Source organism: Schistocerca piceifrons, chromosome X (assembly GCF_021461385.2).
Source record: "Schistocerca piceifrons isolate TAMUIC-IGC-003096 chromosome X, iqSchPice1.1, whole genome shotgun sequence".
Taxonomy (NCBI): domain Eukaryota; kingdom Metazoa; phylum Arthropoda; class Insecta; order Orthoptera; family Acrididae; genus Schistocerca; species Schistocerca piceifrons.
In genome coordinates, this window is record NC_060149.1 from 348518006 (window position 1) to 348540253 (window position 22248).

Genomic DNA, 22248 nt, shown 5'->3' on the forward strand with positions numbered 1-22248 from the left:
CACAAACCTTCCTCATCAATCGACCTATCTATTAGTGAAAGCTGTATCAGTATCTGTACACTATTTCCTGAGATTATCCTTCACATTCAGACAGAAAAACATGACAGGTGAATTTAATTCATAGTATGTATAGTTTATAACAGCTATTTGTGTTTCAGCAAACACAGTTTTCTCATGTGTGTTTGATTACAAACTTAAATTCACAGGTCACAAAAAACAAAACCTGGAAAGACATTGCAGGGCTTTTAGGCATCGGAGCATCTTCAAGTGCTGCATATACACTTCGGAAGCATTACACGAAAAACCTTTTGGCCTTCGAATGTCACTTTGACCGTGGAGGTATAGACCCACAACCAATTATAAATCAAGTGGAATCTACTTCGAAGAAGAAGATGACCAAGACATCATCAGTTCCATCTCCAGGTAGTCCATAACACTGTACTGTTGAAATCCTTACAGAAAATTTTAATTTTATGTACTTAATTGATTTGATTTGTGCCTCTACATAGCTGCTCTGAAGTGATTACTGACATGGGCTCTACATTGCTTTTGGCCCTTAAACTATGTAGAATATTGTGATCACATGCCATCTGATGCAAAAGAGTGGACAGAGGAATTGCAAGTTCTACTCTTCTCTCTTTCAGAAAAGCTTGCAGAATCTTATAACTTATGTACTCATATCCTGTTCATAACATATTTTGTGTTAAAGTGAGTTGTTGAAAAAGGCCCAAAATGGCATATTTGGAAGTGAATCTGTAATAGATATATTATCACAGTGAAGTGGGCAATGGACATTTTTCCATTGTAAGATAACGGCAACAAGTGACAGTAGCATCGTCCACGCTTTTGGTGCTGGTGGTGTGAAGTAAAAAAGATTTTTATTAGTTGTTGATAATAGTATTGGTATGTGTTGATGCATGAAATAAGTATTATACAAGAGAATAAATTTTAACTCTTGTGCATTGCTAAAAAGCACAGTTAAAAATACACATTCATATGTTGTTGAGGCTGTGTACTGTCAGTACTTACTGATGGTACACATTGTACAATATATGCGCCAAATCATATAACAAAATTGAAGATACTAGTCAGTGAGAAGCCATTAGCGTGTTTAATATTACTGGAGTTAAATTCCGTGAGGTAATGTATGATCCAGTCACATCAATGCAACCACCTGTGAGAAGCATGAACAACCACCTTTTGCAGTGTGGGTGGGCAGAGAGAGAGTCAGTGAGGTTCTGAAAGGAACCAACAGGGATGAAGAGCCATGCCAACTCCAGTGCCATGGCCAGCTGCACTGGGTTACTAGGCTGTGGACGCATTACGCAGACAGGCCGATTGAGATAGTCCCACGGATTCTTGATTGGATTTAACTGGTGAATTTGGTGGCCAGGGTAGTGTGGTAAATGCATCCTGGCACTCTTCAAAGCATGCAGCTACACTCAGAGTTGTATGACATGTTGCATTGTCATGCTGGTAGATGACTGTGCTGAGGAAAAAAAAACAAACTGTGTATTGGGGTGGACATTGTTCCCAAGGGTATTTGCATAGTTGTGGTGATCCATTGTACCATCCAGAATGACAAGATCATCAAGGGAATGCCACAAAAATGTACCCCAGAGAATAACGCTCCCTCCTCTGGCCTGGGCCCTTCACTTTTAGATGTTTCACGCCATCCGTGCCAACTACCATCTGCATGATGAAGCGTAAAACATGATTCATCAGAAAAGGCCACCTGTCACCATTCAGTAGACTTCCAGTAGTAGCATTGGTGTGCAAATTACAGCCTACTGTGAAGCCGCATGCACAGCAATGTATACTAAAAGGTTGTTGAGACACTGTTGGTAATCCTTTGGTTCATCAGAGCAGTCAATTGCTCAGCAGTTGCAGATCTATTCAATCCTACACTTTCTACAACCATTGTTCACCTCTGTCATCTATGGCCCGTGGTGAACCACAGTTGCCTTGGTGCCGGTTTTGAATAGCGCCATTTTGCTATGCATGGTATACTTTAACCACGGTGACATGTGAACAATTTACAAACTTAGCCATTTCAGAATGCTTCCGCCATTGGCCCGAAAACCAATAAACATGCTCTTTTGGGAGTCAGATAAATTGCTCCATTTTCAAATTAGGACAATGACTGCACTGTTTCCCATGTGCCCCCTGACACACCTTATATACCCTCTGCTGCCATCTGCTGTCTGTGAGTGGTTACTGTATGTTGACATCGAACATAGGTGGTGGTCACGTCACTGTAACTGGACTTTTGCATATTCAGTGTAAGGATTTTTAAATTGATCCTTCACAGAATAATTTAATTTCCTCTGAGTGAACATCAAATGTAGCACACATGTTCATCTAAATTGCTCAAAAAGAAAAAAAAAAGTTTCACATCACCCACATATCTGTGATCATGTTCACTCATAGTTTCGAGGGGAACAGGGAGTAAAAGAATTAACATTATGAAAATAAAAATGGTAAATATTGTGAAATAAAATAACAACAAAATAAAGGCAATCTGTTTATAAACATACATTTTAGCTTTGTAAATGCACATTTTAGCGAGTGTGAATTAAAATCTGTTTCTGGATAACATTCAGTATGCAGTTGCTCCACTATGTGTATTATAACATACTCTGATCCTCCTTGACAAGCTGTCCGTAAGGTGGTAGCCACATTACAGCTCAGATTAGCCTCTCTCTGATGAGGTAGGAGATTCCTTCCTCAGTACTGCGCAATGTTCAAATTACGCTCAGTAGCAGTGAGAGGTGCCTGACATTTATACATGGTACCAGTCCACAGCGTGACTGAGCCACCTCCGCGCTGAACCTATCGGTTGGCATGCCCGAGATGTGTGTTGGTACCTGGTAGTCTCTACAATCTTCTGTGATGACAATTGTCAGGTGTCAGACAAATTCTGCATCTACTGGGAAAGAGATCCGAATGCTTTTCGTAGAAGTTTCATTCTAGATGATCCCTTACCAAAACTGTCAATGTACAGAGTTGATTTAAGGTCTACTGTTGTCAATAACATATGTCTAGAGATCAAACTGACTATACAGACACACTCACGTGGCATCTGGTTTGACACAGTTCTCTCAGTTGCCTTTGGAAAGTCATTACGCAGCTCTGTTGCTTTCTCCTTGGATATACAGGGTGAGTCACTAACTATTGCCACCTGGAATAACTCTGGAAGAATGAGAGTAGCTGAAAAGTTTGTGGGACAAATGTTGCATGGGACAACGGGGGCCATGATATGGCATTAGTTTTTTGTTTCTAGGTGGGGTGCTTCAGAGATATGAAGGTCAACTTTGTTTCTTTAAATGGGACGCTATAGATTGGTACTTATTTTCTGATAGTGGCTATCGAGACGAATCCAATGATGTGTAACACTATGGCCTTCGAAGTTCAACAAAGGTCAAAAAGGGGCATGAACATCGATTTACAGAATGTGTTTGAAGTGATGACCATTTGTATCAGTGCAGTGCTGCAATCTTATCATCATGGATTTGGTGGTATTCCTTATCACTTTGGCACTGATTGAAACACAAGCTCTGACAATTCTCTCTTGTATATCGTGCAAATAATAAATATTCACCAAATATGCACATCCATCTAATGTACCATTGACATGTAAACACCATTCGACGGTTTCACAATAAAACACTAACAGAAGCTGTAAGACTAGTAATGTCAAATCAAGCGAATGTTAATGATGTATTCCTTCGAAGAAGAAATTGATATGCTTCTCATTTACAGAGAATGCCAACGAAATTCAGTGAGAGCTAGATACTTATACACCGGAAGATATCCTCCATGTACCCACCCTACATGTCATACACTTAAATGTATGTATAATAAACTGAGAACAACTGGGTCTTTAACGCATGGGAAACATATCCGGCAAAGCAAAGTTACTAACAAGGAAATGGAAATTGGTACTCTTGCCACTGTGGCTCGAGATCCTTGTGTTAGTTCACATCAAATCGCAAGGGAATCTGGCATGAGCCAGAGTAGTGTTGTTCGTGTTCTGCATAAATATCATCCTTACCATATCAGTCTCCGCCAACAATTAACTGGTACGGATTGTATGCGTGACATTGAATTCAGCCAATGGGCTCAATTTCAGATTCAGAGTGATGACACATTTATGAATTTGATTTTATTTAATGACAAGGCCTCATTCACGAACCGTGGAAATGTTAATTTGTATAACATGCATTATTGGGCAACTGAAAACCCATGTTGGCTGCAGCAAGTTGCACACCAAAAACCGTGGTCGCTGAATGTATGGTGTGGGATTCTAGAGGCCAGAATTACAGGCACCTATTTCATCAAAGGAAATCTTAATGGTAGGAAGTACACCACATTCGTGCAAGGAACATTAAGTCTGTTGTTGGAAGAAATACCTTTAGGAACAAAGAACAGAATGTGGTATCGACACTATGGGTGTCCGACACATTTTTCGCTGATGGCTAGAAATGAGTTGCAGAGAGAATTCCCAAATCATTGGATTGGACACGGAGAAAATGTGTCGTGGTAGCCTCGTTCGCCAAACTTGACGTCTCTGGATTTTTTCTTGTGGGGATTCGTAAAAGACATAGTTTATAAAGACATTCCAACTACACTGAAGATATGCGAGTGAGAATTGTCAGAGCATGTGCTTCGATAAGTGCCAAAGTGTTAAGGAATACCACTAAATCCATGATAAGAAGATTGCAGCACTGCATTGATACCAATGGTCATCACTTACAACATCTTCTGTAAATGGACGTTCATGCCACCTTTGTGACCTTCGTTGACCTTCAAAGACCTTCCTATTACACATCATTGGATTCGTCTTGATAGCCACTGTCAGAAAATAAGTACCAAACTATAGCATTCCATTTGAAAAAACAAAGTTGACCTTCATATCTCTGAAGTGACCCCATATAGCAACAAAAAACCAACGTCATATTATGGTCCCTGTTTTTCCCATGCAACTTTTGTCCCACAAACTTTTCGGCTTCTATCATACTTTTGGAGTTATTTTAGGTGGCAATAGTTAGTGACTCACCCTGTATATGAGCCATAATGTATATGTTAGACACATTAGCTAGTACTGTTAACTGTCAATGACAACTACAAGGCATATCTCTCTCTCCTGTCTCGTGACAGATGTACAAATGACATTACTGTGATGTATGTTAGCAGGTGGGCATCTTCCCACTTAGACATCCTGCCTTGCCTTAAGATGATAAAGTGCACACAGTTTACTTTTGAAGTGACTCTTTGAGACATATCGACAAGCTAAATAGTGTACACAGACTAAATTATCATTCCATGTGCTCTACTAAATGGCACAGAGAATGTAGTTTTATGTTTAACACATCTACACAGTCATTGTCATATTTTGTCCCACAAACATAATTTTGTTATTCTTGTGTTTAAAGTGAAATGGATATTTTATTTTTTGCCCCAATCTCAAAATACACACATCAAAAAAAGTTTTACATCACCTCGGTTCTGGAACCTGTATAGAAAATTGGAATAGATATCAACATAAACATCATTTCCACCTTTTTTTATTGCTCATGAAAATCACACATTGCGTGTTGTACCAACATACAGTGAGACCTTCAGAGGTGGTGGTCCAGATTGCTGTATACACCGGTACCTCTAATATGCAGTAGCACATCCTCTTGCAATGATGCATACCTGTATTCATCATGGCATACTGTCCACAAGTTCAGCAAGGCACTGTTGGTCCAGATTGTCCCACTCCTCAATGGCGATTCAGCGTAGATCCCTCAGAGCGGTTGGTGGGTCACGTTGTCCAGAAACAGCCCTTTTCAATCTGTCCCAGGTATTGTCGATAGGGTTCATGTCTGGAGAAAATTCTGGCAACTGTTGTCGAGCGATGTTGTTATTCTGAAGGAAGTCATTCACAAGATGACAAGGGGGCGTGAATTGTCGTCCATGAAGACGAATGCCTCGCCAATATGCTGCCGATATGGTTGCACTATTGGTGGGAGGATGGCATTCACGTATTGTACAGTCGTTACGGCCCCTTCCATGACTACCAGCGGCGTACGTTGGCCCCACATAATGCCATCCCAAAACGTCAGGGAACCTCCACATTGCAGCACTCACTGGACAGTGTGTCTAAGGCGTTCAGCCTGACCGGTTGCCTCCAAACATGTCGCCGATGATTGTCTGATTGAAGGCATATGCGACACTCATGGGTGAAGAGAGTGTGATACCAATCCTGAGAGGTCCATTCGGCATGTTGTTGGGCCCATCTGTACAGCACTGCATGGTGTTGTGGTTGCAAAGATGGGCCTCGCCATGGACGTCAGGAGTGAAGTTGCGCACTGTTTGAGTCATAACATGACGTCTTGTGGCTGCATGAAAAGCGTTGTGCATCATGGTGGAATTACTGTCATGGTTCCTCCGAGCCATATTCCGTAGGCAGCGGTCATCCACTGCAGTAGTAGCCCTTGTGCGGCCTGTGCGTGGCGTGTCATCAACAGTTCCTGTCTCTCTGTATCTCCTCCATGTTCGAACAACATCGTTTTGGTTCACTCTTTGACTCCTGGACACTTCTCTTGTTGAGAGCCCTTCCTGGCATAAAGCAACAATGCAGATGTGATCGAATCACGGTATTGGCTGTCTAGGCATGGTTGAACTACAGAAAACATGAGCTGTGTACCTCTGTCCTGGTTGGATGACTGGAATTGATCAGCTGTCGGACACCCTCCATCTAATAGGTGGTGTCCATGCATGGTTGTTTACATCGTTGGGCGTGTTTAGTGGCATCTCTGAACAGTCAAAGGGACTGTGTCTATGATACAATATCCCCATTCACCATCTGTCTTCAGGAGTTCTGGGAACCGGGGTGATGCAAAACTTTTTTTGATGTGTGTACCAGTAAATGATTGATGATACATTTTGGAAGTTAGTATCAGTTGATGCATTTGACTTATGTAGGCATTGGTTGTCTCATTCTTTCTCTACAAATAACACATTCTGCAAACTATTGTGAAATGACAAGATAAACCATATGTTTCCCTTCATTATTCTGTTATTTTAGTTACTTCTGATGTGATAGTAAATCTTTAAAAATTTTAAAGAAAATTGAGAGATTGATTGTGCAGTAATTTAACAGAGGTCAGTATTCATAACGTTCAATGATAGCATACGGAAAGTTGGTTTTAATCATTGGCAGAGTGGTTCATTGACAGGTTTATCACTCACAGTGATGCAACACAGTGTAAGAACAGTGGTCATAAAAAGCTCTTAACATACAGGGTCCAGAGGTGAGTGTTGTGCCTTTTCAATGATGATAGGTTTCAAATTTAACATGGCTTGGTGCCGTGAGTGAGTGGTGGTCCATCTCAATCATTTTCAAAGGAAACTATATGAAGGGAAGTGTGTGCAAAGAACGTTTGGAGTTGTGTAACTCATGAGAGGCCATTGCTCAGAGCGGTACATAAAGCTGCACTTCTTCAATGGACCAAACACACACAAAAAATGGAAATGATCGTATGGTGTCAGTGGCCAGGAGTTCCCAGTCGGGAAGTTCTGCCGCCAAGTGCAGGTCTTATTGAGTGTGACGCAACATTGGGCGACCTGCGTGTTGAGAATGGGGATGAAATGATGATGACAGCACAACACCCAGTCGCTGAGGGGAGAAAATCTTCGCCCCAGTCGGGAATCGAACCCGGGCCCCTGTGTGTGGCAATCCAATGCACTGACCGTTCAGCTAATGGGGCGGACAACACACACAAACTGGACATCAGCAGGATGGAGGTGAGTAGTGTGGTCTGTCGAGTTGCAATTTGACCTCTTTTGTACAGTGCAAGGCATTGGGGGCAGTGACACCCTGATGAGGCAGTGTGTGGAGGCAAGAGGTAGTTCTGTGATGTTTTGGTGGTATTTTTTCGTACCATTACTTGGAATCCCCCATTCGGGTTACTGTGAACATGAGCTGGGATGTTGATTTCAACACTGTGAGTGACTAAATGTCACCCTTTCCTCATAGTCATGATGAGAATGCTGTGGACACTCCCCTCTTTCAACACAATAACAGCTGTGTTCACTGGGTTTCACGCATATGTGCTTGGTTTGATGAAGACTTGGGGCCTTACTGCATTTCAGTTGGTGTACTAAATCATCTGATGGTAATCCCATAGAAACTGTGTGGGAAGGTTTGGAATAATGGGTGAAATGACAGTCAGCCTCCCCACATTTTGGTAGCTATACAGGATTTAACCATAACTGAGTGGCTTCAGTTAGGTATGTCACACCTGAAGAAACTTACAGGTTCTCTTCCTTGCAAAACTGGAGTGATTGTGAAAGCTAGAAACGTTGTGCAGTATTAGCATTGTACTGTTTTGGGGGGTGACTAATTTTTTCCCCAGTATGCTAATGTAACATAAAGATGTGCCACATTCTCTTCATGACATTATTTTCATCATCTGCCAGTGCCATTATCAATTATGTAATTAAATCATTTTCAAGTATGCAGCACTTGACAAGAAAAAAGTGAGAGATCATCCATATAAGTGTTAAAAGGAATCCATGAAACTTCGGTTACACTATAAGTCAGTTAACTCTAAAGGCCATAATTGAACTAAATACCTAAGAATTACAATAACGAACAACTTAAATTGGAAGAAAATACATAGGAAATGTTGTGGGGAAGACAAACCAAAGGCTGTGTTGTATTGGCAGAAAACTTAGAAGATGCAGCAGATCTAGTAAAGAGACTGCCTGCATTACATTTGTCCATCCTCTTCTGGAGTACTGCTGCACGGCGTCGGATCGTTACATGGTTCGATTAATGGAGCACATTGAGAAAGTTCAAAGAAGGGCAGCAAATTTTGTAGTATCAAGAAATATGGGAGAGAGTCATGGACATGATACAGGATTGAGGTGGACATCATTAAAACAAAGGTGTTTTTCACTGTCACAACCGAGCGAGGTGGCGCAGTGGTTAGCACACTGGACTCGCATTCGGGAGGATGACGGTTCAATCCCGCGTCCGGCCATCCTGGTTTAGGTTTTCCGTGATTTCCCTAAATCACTCCAGGCAAATGCTGGGATGGTTCCTTTGACAGGGCACGGCCGACTTCCTTCTCCGTCCTTCCCTAACCCGATGAGACCGATGACCTCGCTGTTTGGTCTCTTCCCCCAAACCAACCAACCAACCATCACTGTCACAGTAACTTCTCACGAAATTTCAATCACCAACTTTCTCCTCTGAATGTGAAAATGTTTTGTTGACACTGACCTACATAGGGAGAAATGATCATCATAATAAAATAAGGGAAATCAGGGCTTGCACGGAAGGGTATAGTTTTTGGTTTTTTCCACGCATTGTTTTAGAATGGAATAACAGTTAATAATAGAGATATTATTCCTCTACTTGCAATGATTCATAAGCATGAAATTGAAGGCCTCAGTGGTGTTCTTCTAGTTTTGGAAAAAGATTAAAATTAGATGGGACCAAGTCAGAACTGTGTGGAGGATGATCGACCGACAGTGATCCCCCTAAGCATCGGATTACAGCAGATTTCACTGTGCTCGTGTGTGATTTGGCATTGTCATGCTAAAGAAGAAGTTGGACGAACTCTTTAAATTCAAAAATCGATTACAGCATTCAGTTTCTCACACACCGACATAGTTACATTACATACTGCCATGCTGTACACTACAATCCGGAGCCCTCTAGTGGCAGAGGATTGCAAATATGTAGACACAAAGAATAAAAGTGTAGAATGGTAACAACATTAATTTTATTTAAAAAATCATTGAAGTGTTTTAATGTAAAAAAAAAAATATTGCAGGCGTACTTTTCAGTAAGCCCTTGTACAGCATTGCTCCAAATATGTTATAAAGTTCCCTCCAGAATTATAATTCCGAACAGAATCGAAAAGAACAGGTTTTGTATAGTGGAGCAATTCCCGCCACATAACAAACTGATTTTTATTCATTAGCTCAGCACGTGCAGACAGCCCCAGTATTTGATGAACATCTTAATATGCAGGTCCTGGTCTGAATGTCTTGTAGAATGTTGTGTCCACTGTGACTGCTAAATATGCAGCAGTACCCGCGATGTAGCCCCTTTCCCCTCTCTTTGTATACATACTAATGCTGATCATCGTGAATCTTTGTTAGCACTGAGTGATAAGATTCATACATTGGACCCACTTTATGTTGGGGCTGCTGATATTCAAGTCTACAATCCAAACTTCTTGATTTAGTGCTGTTTGAGTTACCATTGTCTTCTTTCCCTAAGCTCCTTAAACAAGGCCACAGCTGAATCCTTTCCCCATCTGCTCCTCAACACCTCCCCTTTTTTCAGCAAGTTCATGTTGATGGTTAATTTAATTGTCCTCTTTGACTTGTTGACAGGTCTCTATGTGCATGTGCATGAATCAGTGATAATTCCAAGACAAAACATTGTTAGTTATTTTGCTGTGCTAATGATTTGGTGTGCAATTTCTGAAAAATGTACTTCCCTGTATAACACCTTCGACATTTTCACATACTGACTGAATGTATGTTCCTATAATTTACACACAGTTTTTTTTCTGTTCCTTGCTGAGAAAAGGTAATACTTTACTTTAATATGAAATCTTTTTGAGAGACTATTAAGCAGATTGTTATAAAAAGCAATTTGACACTTCTGTAGTTTGTGAATACTTGGAGCAATTACTGATTCAGATTTTGACTATTGTACTTTCCTTGTTGAAGCATTTGTGTGTGATAAAGGATTCTTTCAATTACAGGCTCATCAAATTCACAGGATTCATTTCCAGCAGCTGGTTCAAGTGGAGCATCCATGGATGGATACAGTTACGGTTACCCACCAGGAAGCACACCTGATTACAGTTCTCCACCAATGCAAAGGCCTTCCTCCCAAACAAATGCCCCTTCGCCCCACCCGGGTAAGTCTTAAACCTTTATAAGATTTGATAGAAAATATTTTGATATTACAGTTAAGAGACTATTTCCCATATCTTCTGAGGAGTCCAGTTTGCACTGCTTTTGTACAATTTCCAGAGGCAAAAATCTGAAATTCTGATAAATTCGTAATGCACAATCTTCATTTTTTATAAACTCAGTATCAAAATATTATGTCACATGTAGATATCTGCTTCAGATTGCTGGATAAATATTTCTCCCCTGCTGAGGTAGACCAGCAAGTTCTGGCAGGAATTGTTGCTTTTATATTTGTTATTTTAGGTGTGTGACCACTCTTTGGTGCCATTGAAGGGGGAGAAAGATAGGGTTATCATAATCTGAAAGTAAAGTGCTCCTCATGGGTAGGCATTTATTGATACTTTATTTTGTATTACATCTGTGCCTCATTTTGAGCTTAATTTGTAAAATATAGTATAATGTAAGAGATTGCTTTGCATTTTTGTGTTTATAATTTGCTTTGTTAGTAGCTATGGAGGCCATGAGAAAACACACTTTTAAGTTTGATCTTCCTTCTCTGCTTTTATCTGTAAAACTCATAACTTGATTTTGACTGCAACCTGTTGGGGGAATTTGTGACAGCAGTTGCTTATTGTGCTAGGTGTGGGGGTGCCGACGCAAGGTGCGGGGGATAACATTAGCGTTTCCAACCCTTTTGACGACGTGGCGACTGGGCAGAGGCCCAATCCTTACTGCCCTTCTGGAGGCCCCTCTCGTCCCCAAGGTAACCCTCCCTAGATGTTCTTGCTCGCATGCTTCAGTGTGAGTTTTCCTTTTGCTTTCTGTTTATTACTTTTTTTTCCATTTCACACGTCAGCATGAACTGACACTTTAATCTTCTAAGAAAACTAATTTCCTTGTTGATTTGCCTATATATGTTAGCTTGAGTGGCAAAAATTCATAAAGGGAATTGTGTTGTTTCCTAAAACATGGGAGGGAATGGGTGGCTAACTGTAGAATGGTTTCTGTGTGATTCTGTCCAGTGTTGTTGCTTGCTTGCTGGTTTACCTCTTTTTGTACTGTTTCTTCCCATAGATTTATTTCTTTGCACTTTTTTGAAAATTTTTTAATATGTTGAGCTGTTGTTGTTGTATTGAGTAATGATGTTTTAACTCCATGCATTTTGTATTTGTTTTTCTTCACTAATTTGTCTTTAAGTCTGTATACCCAGTCTGTGTGAAGTAAAGTAATTGTTGCATTGTTTGTTATTGATATTCAGTAAGTTGCTCATCTCAGTAATTCTTTTAATTTGCAATATATAGAATATCCTAATTACACTGATTACAATTTACTGCAAATATAGTACAGTTTTGGAATGGTACTCTGGTTAATATTAATTTTTGCAGGAATTCAGCAAGGCTATCAAGGCCAGTCCGGGTACTCTCAGTACCCGGATCAGTATCCCCATAGTCGTGGACAACCAACGAATATGGGGCAGGAATTCAATCAGCAGTACTCTCCCAGCAGCTCATATCCACCTGCTCGGCCTATGTATCCTCCCTACGCTTCTGAGGCTGAAAGGTGGGCTTCGAGTTCCTCAGTATATAAACCCATGTGCATGTATTTTATCATGGAGTGATCTGATATTGACTTCTTGCAATGTGTTGTCAGGATATGTATTGTTCTGTATTGTTCACTGACATGCATTTGTGACTAATTTTTGCTTCAGAAGAATAGAAAAGAGAAGTACCACAGATCTCTTAAAGGTAAACATCCCTTAGTTGGAAACAACGAAGTATATGAGAGGACAGTGTAGTGAGGCAGCAGTCGTGAAACAATAGTGAGGGGGGGGGGGGGGGTAGAATGGTAATAAAATTGCCTCATATTTGGAGGAGAGAAAGGTCAGATATTTTTGTTTGTGTTTATTTATTACTCTGGAGAACAGCCAAAGTGGTTCTTCCTGGAAAATGTTTATATTTGGAGAAAGAAACTGCAGGTAATGTGTAATATTAATGAATGAATCTTGTGCAAGCTCCTGTGCAGTGGTGTAGTCATTCTCACCGGAGGATTACAAGTGTACTATTTGTGCTCTGTTCCTCTGCCATTTTCGCAGGGGAATGAAAAATGTGAACTCCACCACAACACATTTAAGCTGTGGTAAGTGGCTTACATAGAATTACCAACAAATGGAATATTGTCTGCACTGTTTGGTCTGTGCTGAGGTAAAGTTGATGTTAAAATATTTCACATAATCAAAATTTGAATTGTTGCTGTAAGATGCTGCTTATATTTTACCATCTACTGTTTCTTCCCATAGATTTATTTCTTTGCACTTTTTTGAAATTTTTTTAGTATGTTGAGCTGTTGTTGTTGTATTGAGTAATGATGTTTTAACTCCATGCATTTTGTATTCGTTTTTCTTCACTAATTTCTATTTAAGTCTGTATACCCAGTCTGTGTGAAGTAAAGTAATTGTTGCATTGTTTTTTCTCCACTACAAATTTTTGCTTACAACATTCAAACTGTAATGTAACAACAGTAATATGAAGAGCAATCAAAGGAGCTGTCTCTGTTTACTGCTCTACAGTATTGTTTGATGTTCTTTTATTCCTGTATGGTGGAAGGGCGGGGAGAAGAGGGAGAGAACTAGTGTGCAGATGGCATAAATGAATTTTGCATGAGAGTTCAGACTGACTGACATGAACCATGTAACAAAGGTTAAAAAAAGTATTTTATTTATGGTGCTGCAACATGAATTTTCTATTGACTCCCACTTGAAATAAAAATGTGACAAGCATTACATTGCAGACGTGGATTGAAAATACCACCACCACCACCACCACCAGGACCAGGACCATTCCTCTCCACAAGATAATTTATGACTACATATTCTGGGATACAACAGTTGTGGCAGTCGCCAGGAGAATGTTAGTTCCCCCAACCCTTGTACTTTCTTCTTCTGTAATTGCCAATGCCAATTAGAATTCAGTCCATGGCAGTAAATGCATACAGTTAACACAGTGTCAATTATGACATGGCTGTCATTCAGGTAGCACCATAAAAAACAACAGTTACTCACGTGATACCTATCACTGACATGTATTATTTAGTAATACTATGCTTGATTCATGCAGTTGCTGTTAGTATGGCTTTCAAACTGTGTTGTGACTTTGAGTCACTTATGTAGTCACTGGATTAAATAATTGGCAAGGAGAATGTAGAGTCCTCTTGAGTACTTCCTTGCTCATGTTTGTTAGCTAATGCTACTAAATTCCAGTACACACAGAGGAAAATGAAAGGATCACATACGAGGTATTTAAGAATTTCATGCAATTTTAAAGAGAGTCCCAGAGGAGAAGAAATCGTGACCAGACAGCAGATTGCCACAGCAAAAGCATGTGCCGTTTCACCTTAGATACTATATAGAATATGTGCAGAAGTATACTGAATGGAAACGTATGATTGATATGGAACTTTGTCTCAGAATAAGGATATTATCAGGCACTGCCAGAAGTGAAGCTTTGAGGGCCGATCGTGATTCATGTTCAAGTAGTTCAGTTGCTAGAACACTTGGCCACAAAAGGTGACGGTTCAAGTCCTGGTTTAGTGTATGGCTCTAAACTGCCAAGACGTTTCAAGTATATTAAGGAAAGAAGACTTGTGTTCATAATTTGCACAATTTCTAGAAAAAAAAGTTTTTGATCTCGCTTTTTTAGAATTGTGTGATTGTTGTCCATATCCTATAAGCCACAATTGGCATATGTCTTAATGTCTTAAATGCATGAAATGATTTCACAGGGGCCTTCATTTGATAAACAGAATTGTAAAATTTTTGGGATTAAAATACATAAAGTTTGTTGATAAGGCTTACAATCCAAAGAAGAATCCAATTTTAGATCAAAAATTTTGTGTGTGTTGAAGACCTGACGTAACGACAGTCACATTTGGCAAGATTTGAAAGACAGTAGTAGTTGACAAGTGTTCGCCATGAAAGGAAACAGACATTTTTGCAGTCTTTGTTATTTCAGCTGCACTTAGACAATAAATGTATATTGTTATTTGTATTTATTATTGAAGTGTGATTGAAATAGATGAGACTTTGAACAAATTGTCAATAAGTGCTTTGCGAGATACAACTAACTGAAAAAATGTGCAAAATGAATACTCCTTTCCAACAAATTCAATCTTTATCATGAGGAGGTGAGTGCAAGAAGAGGTTACATCCAGAAATTACACATGCGGAATGAATTTAAAATGTGCAGAGTTTGCTCCAGGAAGTGATTGATCTTGTAACTGTGGGAGATGTGTTCAAGTGAAAGGCTTACACCACACTGAAAATTTGCACAGTCAGAAGAAAGTTCTGTAGACAGTGTTACCACTGATCTGAATGATTTCTCTGATACTGAATTTTAAGATATGTTCTAAAGTTAATCAAAACATGGTAATTGCTGTTATATTATTTATTCCCTTTCTTGCTACAAAGCTGTAAAACCTTATCTCTTGCATCTTTGCTGTCCAGAAATTTTCAGAGAAATACATTTTATCTGTTGACATGTAATGTATACAGAAATTAGAGGACTTCTATCCTTTGTTGGTATGTCATCTCATTGCAAATGGATAATTGTGTACTGTAATCCCACATAGTTAATGTTAAACTCTTGCCTTTGTTTTTGCCTCTGAGCAGTAATCTTGATAGGTGTATCTCAGAACATGGAGCCACTGTAATTTGAATTCCATTTTCGAAATGCTGTAAATTAAAAAAAAAAGAAAAAAAAAAAAAAAAAAGAACCATTGCTCAGAATGACATCTTATATCAATAGAACATTATTGAAGAAGGGGGAAACGTTATTTTTTTTTTGGGGGGGGGGGGGGGGGATGAAAATTTTACCACTAGGCAGCACCTTAAGCGTCATAATGTAAGTGGTTTTGGCTACTAACAAAAGATGACTCGCAATATGACAGCCATGATGTTAGTTGCATATGAAACCAACCATACTATGTAATGATGGCAGAAGTTTGGCGTTCAATAGTTGTGGTACTGTAAGTTAGCAAAGCCCATCCACTGCGACATGGTTGTACTACGTCGGATGGGAAAAATTGGTTTTTAACTGTCCAGAGACCAGAAACTGCATAAAAAGCAACAGTGACATCTGGTTTTAGTTTTCACAAGGCCAAGAAATGGCATAAAAAGCATGTCATAAGACTGGCGCAAGATGTGTTCAATTTGCTGTCCACCGTTTCCTGCCACAAGTTGAAATCTAAAAATGGCATGTTGCACAACAGATTGGAGTCTCTCATGGTTCACGTTCAGAATGTGGTGCTCAATGTGTGCAATCATATCAGCTGTGTTTGTTATCAGAGCACTAAACACTATCTTTCAGGTTACCCCACAGACAGAAGTCACATAGATAAAGATCAAATTATCTGAACATCCAGGCTGTAGGGAAATGACAGCTGACAATTCTAGCATTTCCAAAGTGCCTCTGCAGCAACTGCATCACTGACTGTGCAATATGCAGAGGAGCACCACCTTGCATTCAGTGTTTAACTGTGATGTCACAGGTAACAGGCCCTGCAGGACCCATCTCCTCAGAAAATACGGTCTTATAATATCATCAACCTGCACCATGCAGTTACTGTTGCAGATTGAAGCAGTAACGGTTGATGTGTGAGCAGATTTCCTGTCGACCATATTCTGCAATTCTGTGTATTGTCATGTCCTTGTAGTTGGAAATGGGTTTTGTCTGTGTGCAGAATGTTCTATGTCCATTCATTGTCCACTTTAATGCAAGTAAGAACACTAGAGAAAACGTTTTTGTTATTGGTAAGTCAGCATGAAGCAACTCCTGAAGATTGGTAAAATTGTGGATAGAAATGCAGGATGTTTTGTAAAAATTTATTCACCATGCTCACATTCATGTCCAAAGTTTGGGCAATTCCCCATGCACTGCATGTTTACACACCACCTTGTGACCTCTCCTGCAATGCTGTGGTCACTTCTACTGATGTTTGATCAGTTGTTTTTCTCCCTGTGCCACACTTCACTACGGAAGAACCTGTCTTTTTGAATTTTATAATAATTTTCTCCAGAACCTTGGCAAAAATTGGACCAATGCCTATTTTTATACCCTTCAGCACCTGGAACTTTCTGCAAAGCAGCTGACACACCAAGCGAGATGACACAATGGCTAGCACACTGGACTCTCATTTGGGAGGACAATGGTTAAATCCCGCATCTGGCCATCCAGGTTTAGGTTTTCTGTGATTTCTCCAAATCGCTCCAGGCAAATGCCGGGATGTTTCCTTTGAAAGGACATGGCCGACTTCCTTCCCCATCCTTCCCTAATCCAATGAGACCGATGACCTCGCTGTCTGGTCTCCTCCCCCAAACAACCCAACTCTGCCCAACTGGCACACATCTCTGTTCTTGTAGAATAGCTTTACCTGTATCATGCAATACTGCTTTGAGACATGCATGCCGAGCATCTCAGGTTCAATATTAGGAACAGCTGTTACCCTGTGTCTTTTATTTTGCTTATTCTGTCACTTACAGTCCCATCTAGTCATAATTTTTTATTCATAACATTTTCCCCTTGTTAATAATAATCTGTATAAATTTGACCTCATTCTGAGCAGTGGTTAGGCTTTTACTGAGTTTTGAAACTGGTACTTCAATCATAATCACCCTGCATATACTCTTTGAGGCTTCTGAATTAATACATACATTTATAGCAAACTAGGAAAACAGTCAGTGCCATTTTGATGATGATTTGTGAAAATGCTGAAATTGTCTGTATGTATGGGAAAATCCAAACCTAATGACAACTCTACAATCAGTTGCATGAAACCAAGTTGCATTCTGAAGGGTACTTTCATTTATATGCTTCAGTTGTTAAAGATGGCAATGTGAATCCCAGTGAATTGAGCAAAATGGTCACACTACTGGCCACATTTATAGGTAGTCCACAGCACATGCATGGGTACGCACAAGATGCAATAACGCATGTTTGTGCATAGGCCCACATAGATCTTTTTAAATCACATGCACAAGAAATCCTACACAAGATAAAATAAAAGAACTTTTGTTAACTAGACAATTGTCATTGGATCATCATTATATTTCTCGAAGGCTTTAAACAAAAATTGAAATCTTCAGTGGATTTCATTTCCAAGCATCACGGTTTTGAAGAGAAATGTTGTCACATGTAAACATTTTGCCTTAGTTGACAGAAAAGATCTCTCAATGTCAGGTTGATAGTGTCATCTCTGCAGAAACAGCAGGTATCACCAGTGATCAGGACTTCTTTGAAGTTGTCACCAAAATGTTATTTATGGTCCATGTGGCTTATTCAACAACCATTCTCCATGCACATCTAATGGGAAATGAATGAGATGATACCCAGGAGCATTACTTGCTGAGACTGACTACCAGTGGCAGTGAAGGATATCCACTGTAACACGACACTCCACTGAAGATGGCTGCAAATCCATCACTTAAAAAGTATGAAACAATGATGCTGAACTCTGTAATTGTTGGTCTGTTCTGTACTCGCCATTACTCTCAAAAACATACAAAGCACTTATCAGTGTCGAGTATTGCAATTCAGGGAAACTGATAAAGTACATTTGCAAATATCTCAATGGAGGAAATGATATGGCAATTTTTGGAGCAGTAAATGCAACAGCACCTATAAATGGAATCGACCACTATCAACTGGAATGGTACATTAGTAGGAATGAAATGGTATGGTGCATTTTATCATTTCCAATCCATGAACAATGTCGAATAGTTACTCATTTGACAGTGCACCTTGAAAATTGACAGTGTGTGTACTTCACAATGGAAAATGCATGTGCAAGAGCATTGTCATGTTTGCCAACAATGTTAACTGTGTTTTTTTCAATGTGTGAGGATGTTACATGCATAAGACAGTAATCTGAAGTGCCAACATGTTATTCACAGAATGCATCAGAAAACAAGTTTAAACAATACAAACAGTGCAAAGCAGTTTCAAGACATCCCAATTTAGGTTTGATTGACATCTTAGGCCATCAGTACACCATTCACCAGACAATGCAGCATGCTACTACTTGCAATTACTGTCAATTAGTCTACATGGCCCGACAACTTTCCAAAAACTGGGAATAGTAATTGGTCAAGTATGTGTGTGTTTAAAGTGTGCAATGCTTGCCAGGAACAAAATTTTGGAAAATCCACCAGTTATCCCATGTAAAACAGCCATTGATGACATTAACTCATGTCTCAAATCATCAGTTTTATTACAACATTTACAGACATTGATTTCTGAAGACCAATTAACATGTGCAATTATGACATGAAGCATCTGCTGGACATTTGCAAAACAGTTGTTGGATACTAGAATGTTTAAATAGCAATCGATGAATTTGCACAACTTTATGCATTGTCAACAAACTTCTATAAAATCACAGCAGCTACAGATGAACTGATTCACTAAGTTCTACCAAATATCACACAGAATCACAAAAATCACTAGTTGCTCATGCAAGTGCTACATTAACAGACAATACCAATGATGTCAGTGCCATCAATTCCTGCATCTAAAATGAAACACCAGGTAGACTGACAACATATGAGTCCATTGATACCGTAATGAATCAAGAAAAAGCTCTTAATTATTCAACTCGATTTGCCAGGCATTCCACGACACATTTCAACATTGAAAAGTGGCATGCCTATCATTCTTCTGTGGAACATAAATCCACCACTACTTTGCAACAGCACCAGGGTTGCAGTGAAAAAGATGTTGAACAATATCATCAAAGCTTCAATTTGAAGTGGAAAATTTACAGGAGAATATGCACTGTTGCCACACATCCCAATGATTCTCTAATGGACATGCCATTCAAACTGAAATGTTTGTAGTTTCTGTTGTGACTTGCATTTTCTGTGACCATCAACAAAGTACAGGGAAAATTGCTATGAGTATATCGACTAAATTTGGGAAATTCGTGCTTCTTATGCATACAGCTGTATGTGACATGCCCACACTTTTGGAAACCTTGTGATTTATTTGTTCATACATCAGATGCAAAAGGCAGAGATCAAGCACACAGTTCTAAGGATCAGTGCATAGTCTGTTGCAGAGTGAAAATTCATTCTGAAAGTAACTGTGGCTTGTTTTATATAATATTCCATTTGTTTTGTGGTGAAAAATTGTCATGGATTTGGTACTCACTTTTTTTGCCTGTATTCATTTGATTGACCTGAGGGCTTTAAATAAGAAAATTCATTATTAGTTGCTTTGCTTTAGGGTATTTTGAGTCTGTAACTTACCAAGTTCAGATAGCAGAAATAATTTCAGTGGGACAGTTATTCTGTGTATAGTAATTTAGTTTTGTTCTGCACTTAAGTACTTGTTTATGTGATATGTTCATGTGTACGCTACAGTTGCTGATCAACCCTGTGTTCACTATGTTGTTTGTGTCACCTTTTAGTTACAGATTATCATGCCTGCAACCTTCGACCTTGCTCAAAGAACTTCTTGCAATTTCTGCCATCTCTCTCATGTGTCTGTTAACAAACATTTTAAATCATTTTGTGGATGTTATATTTATGATGTAATAATTAATGGCTCTGGACCTTAAAATTCTTTTTATTGGAACTTGAAGCCTTACAGTGGAACATTTGCTGTGGGCACTTTAACATTCAAATTCTGAGCTGTTCACTTGGACACTTGCTTGCAACTTAAGGAGATAGTTAAGGACAATACATTGTGACAAATAGATCATTATTAACACTTTCAAGATTGGTCTCTCAGGTCTATCTCAGACTATCCACACTATCATTTTTAGAGGATTTCTGAAAACATGCTTCTTCGGAACAATAAAATAAATACGTTGAATTATTCCATAAAAATCTAGACATTTGTTTATTGAAATATATGTAAAGATTTATTGTATTCTATCTTATCAAATGAAAACATGGATTATCTGTATTAAAATACCATGTTGATGTCATCTGAAAAAAGAAACGCATCATACACATTACATGTATTTTGTCTGTGTGTGATACATTTTGAAACAGTTTAGCATCTAGAGAGCTCCACAACTCAGACAACATACCACAAGAAAGTGTCTCTCCATGGGGATTTACACCTCTGTTGTCTGATTACTTTGTTACACTCTATAAAATCAAGGTTTGGATTCACCTTCTTTTGGGATAAAACTGACTGCTAGTTCCAGAAGAAAATTTGCTAATTTGTATTTTTCCTTTCAACATTGATTCCTAGTTTCCTAATACCGGATAAAAAGTACTAGCAGCACTGATCATAAAAAGGTGAAAGAATAATTTTTCCCAACATTTCAGCTGTTTTCTTTTGAATGCTAATGTGCTGTCATCTGGTCTGATCTGTCAACACCTTTCTTGTAAATATTATAGTGTAGAAAACTGTTGAATCTGCTGGAAGTAGCACAACTACTCAAGTGAACGCTGTGTGACAGGTTAGCAGCTTCAATGTGTCTCCTTTATTAGTCCTGTTTTACATACAACAGGCGTTTCCTTCTGCTTGGAATTATTTCAGCTCTTTTTCGGTTTTTGTTTGATAGTGCTTTGCGGAAACTTGCTGTTTACCGTACAAGTAAGAACTGGTGTTACATCTTTATTTGTACAGAAACATTGAAGCTGCTGGCACAATATAAAAGGAAGAACATACAGAGTGAATATGAATGTGTAAAGTTTCACCTGCAAGTAATATTTCAACATAGTAGCATACTGATTATGTGCTTGCTTTCTGACTGACTCATAGCAGCAGACCCAGTTATTATCTGTATATATTAGTTACTGAATATGTAAATGAGCCATTTATTGGTAAATGACTGTAAGTGTATGGTATGTACTTATGTGGGGGATGGCTGGATGTAATTTATACGTTACTGCTGGCATACCAATTTTCACTTTGTTTATGCAGCTTTATTTTTATCACATGGATGGCTGATACATTTCTGTACAGATGCAATTTGGAGTTTATATTCATTTTTGTAACTTGACTTGTACACTCTTACAGCTGATGATATCTGTATCTTATCACATGATAATTAAAACACAAAACAGTGTCAAGGTTTTTCTCCTTTTTATGTCAGTCTCTTGGCTTCCTTAATAATGGCCATCTAGAGGCTGACATCAGCCTTTTGTGAAAGGCCCTCAGGGGCTCAGGATTTGTTTCCTGGGTACAGGCTTGGTGACCCTAAGGTTCCTGAGCTGGGGACTGGTAAGTGTCACCAGTTGCCTGTCACCATAAGCTCTGGGCATGCTGCAGCAACCACTGTGCAGCATGATGGTGGAATGTTGTGTGTCAT

At 39.2% G+C, this 22248-nt stretch overlaps 1 protein-coding gene across 1 annotated transcript in view; it reads left to right on the forward strand.

The window, feature by feature from the left end:
* LOC124721956 (trithorax group protein osa-like) overlaps positions 1-22248 on the forward strand; it is a gene marked incomplete in the record, with an annotated part of 116348 nt that overhangs the window by 66643 nt on the left and 27457 nt on the right. Inside the window, 4 exon segments of the mRNA XM_047247121.1 lie at positions 207-423; positions 10779-10937; positions 11573-11695; positions 12318-12492. Of these exon segments, the coding sequence (XP_047103077.1) occupies positions 207-423; positions 10779-10937; positions 11573-11695; positions 12318-12492 (674 nt within the window).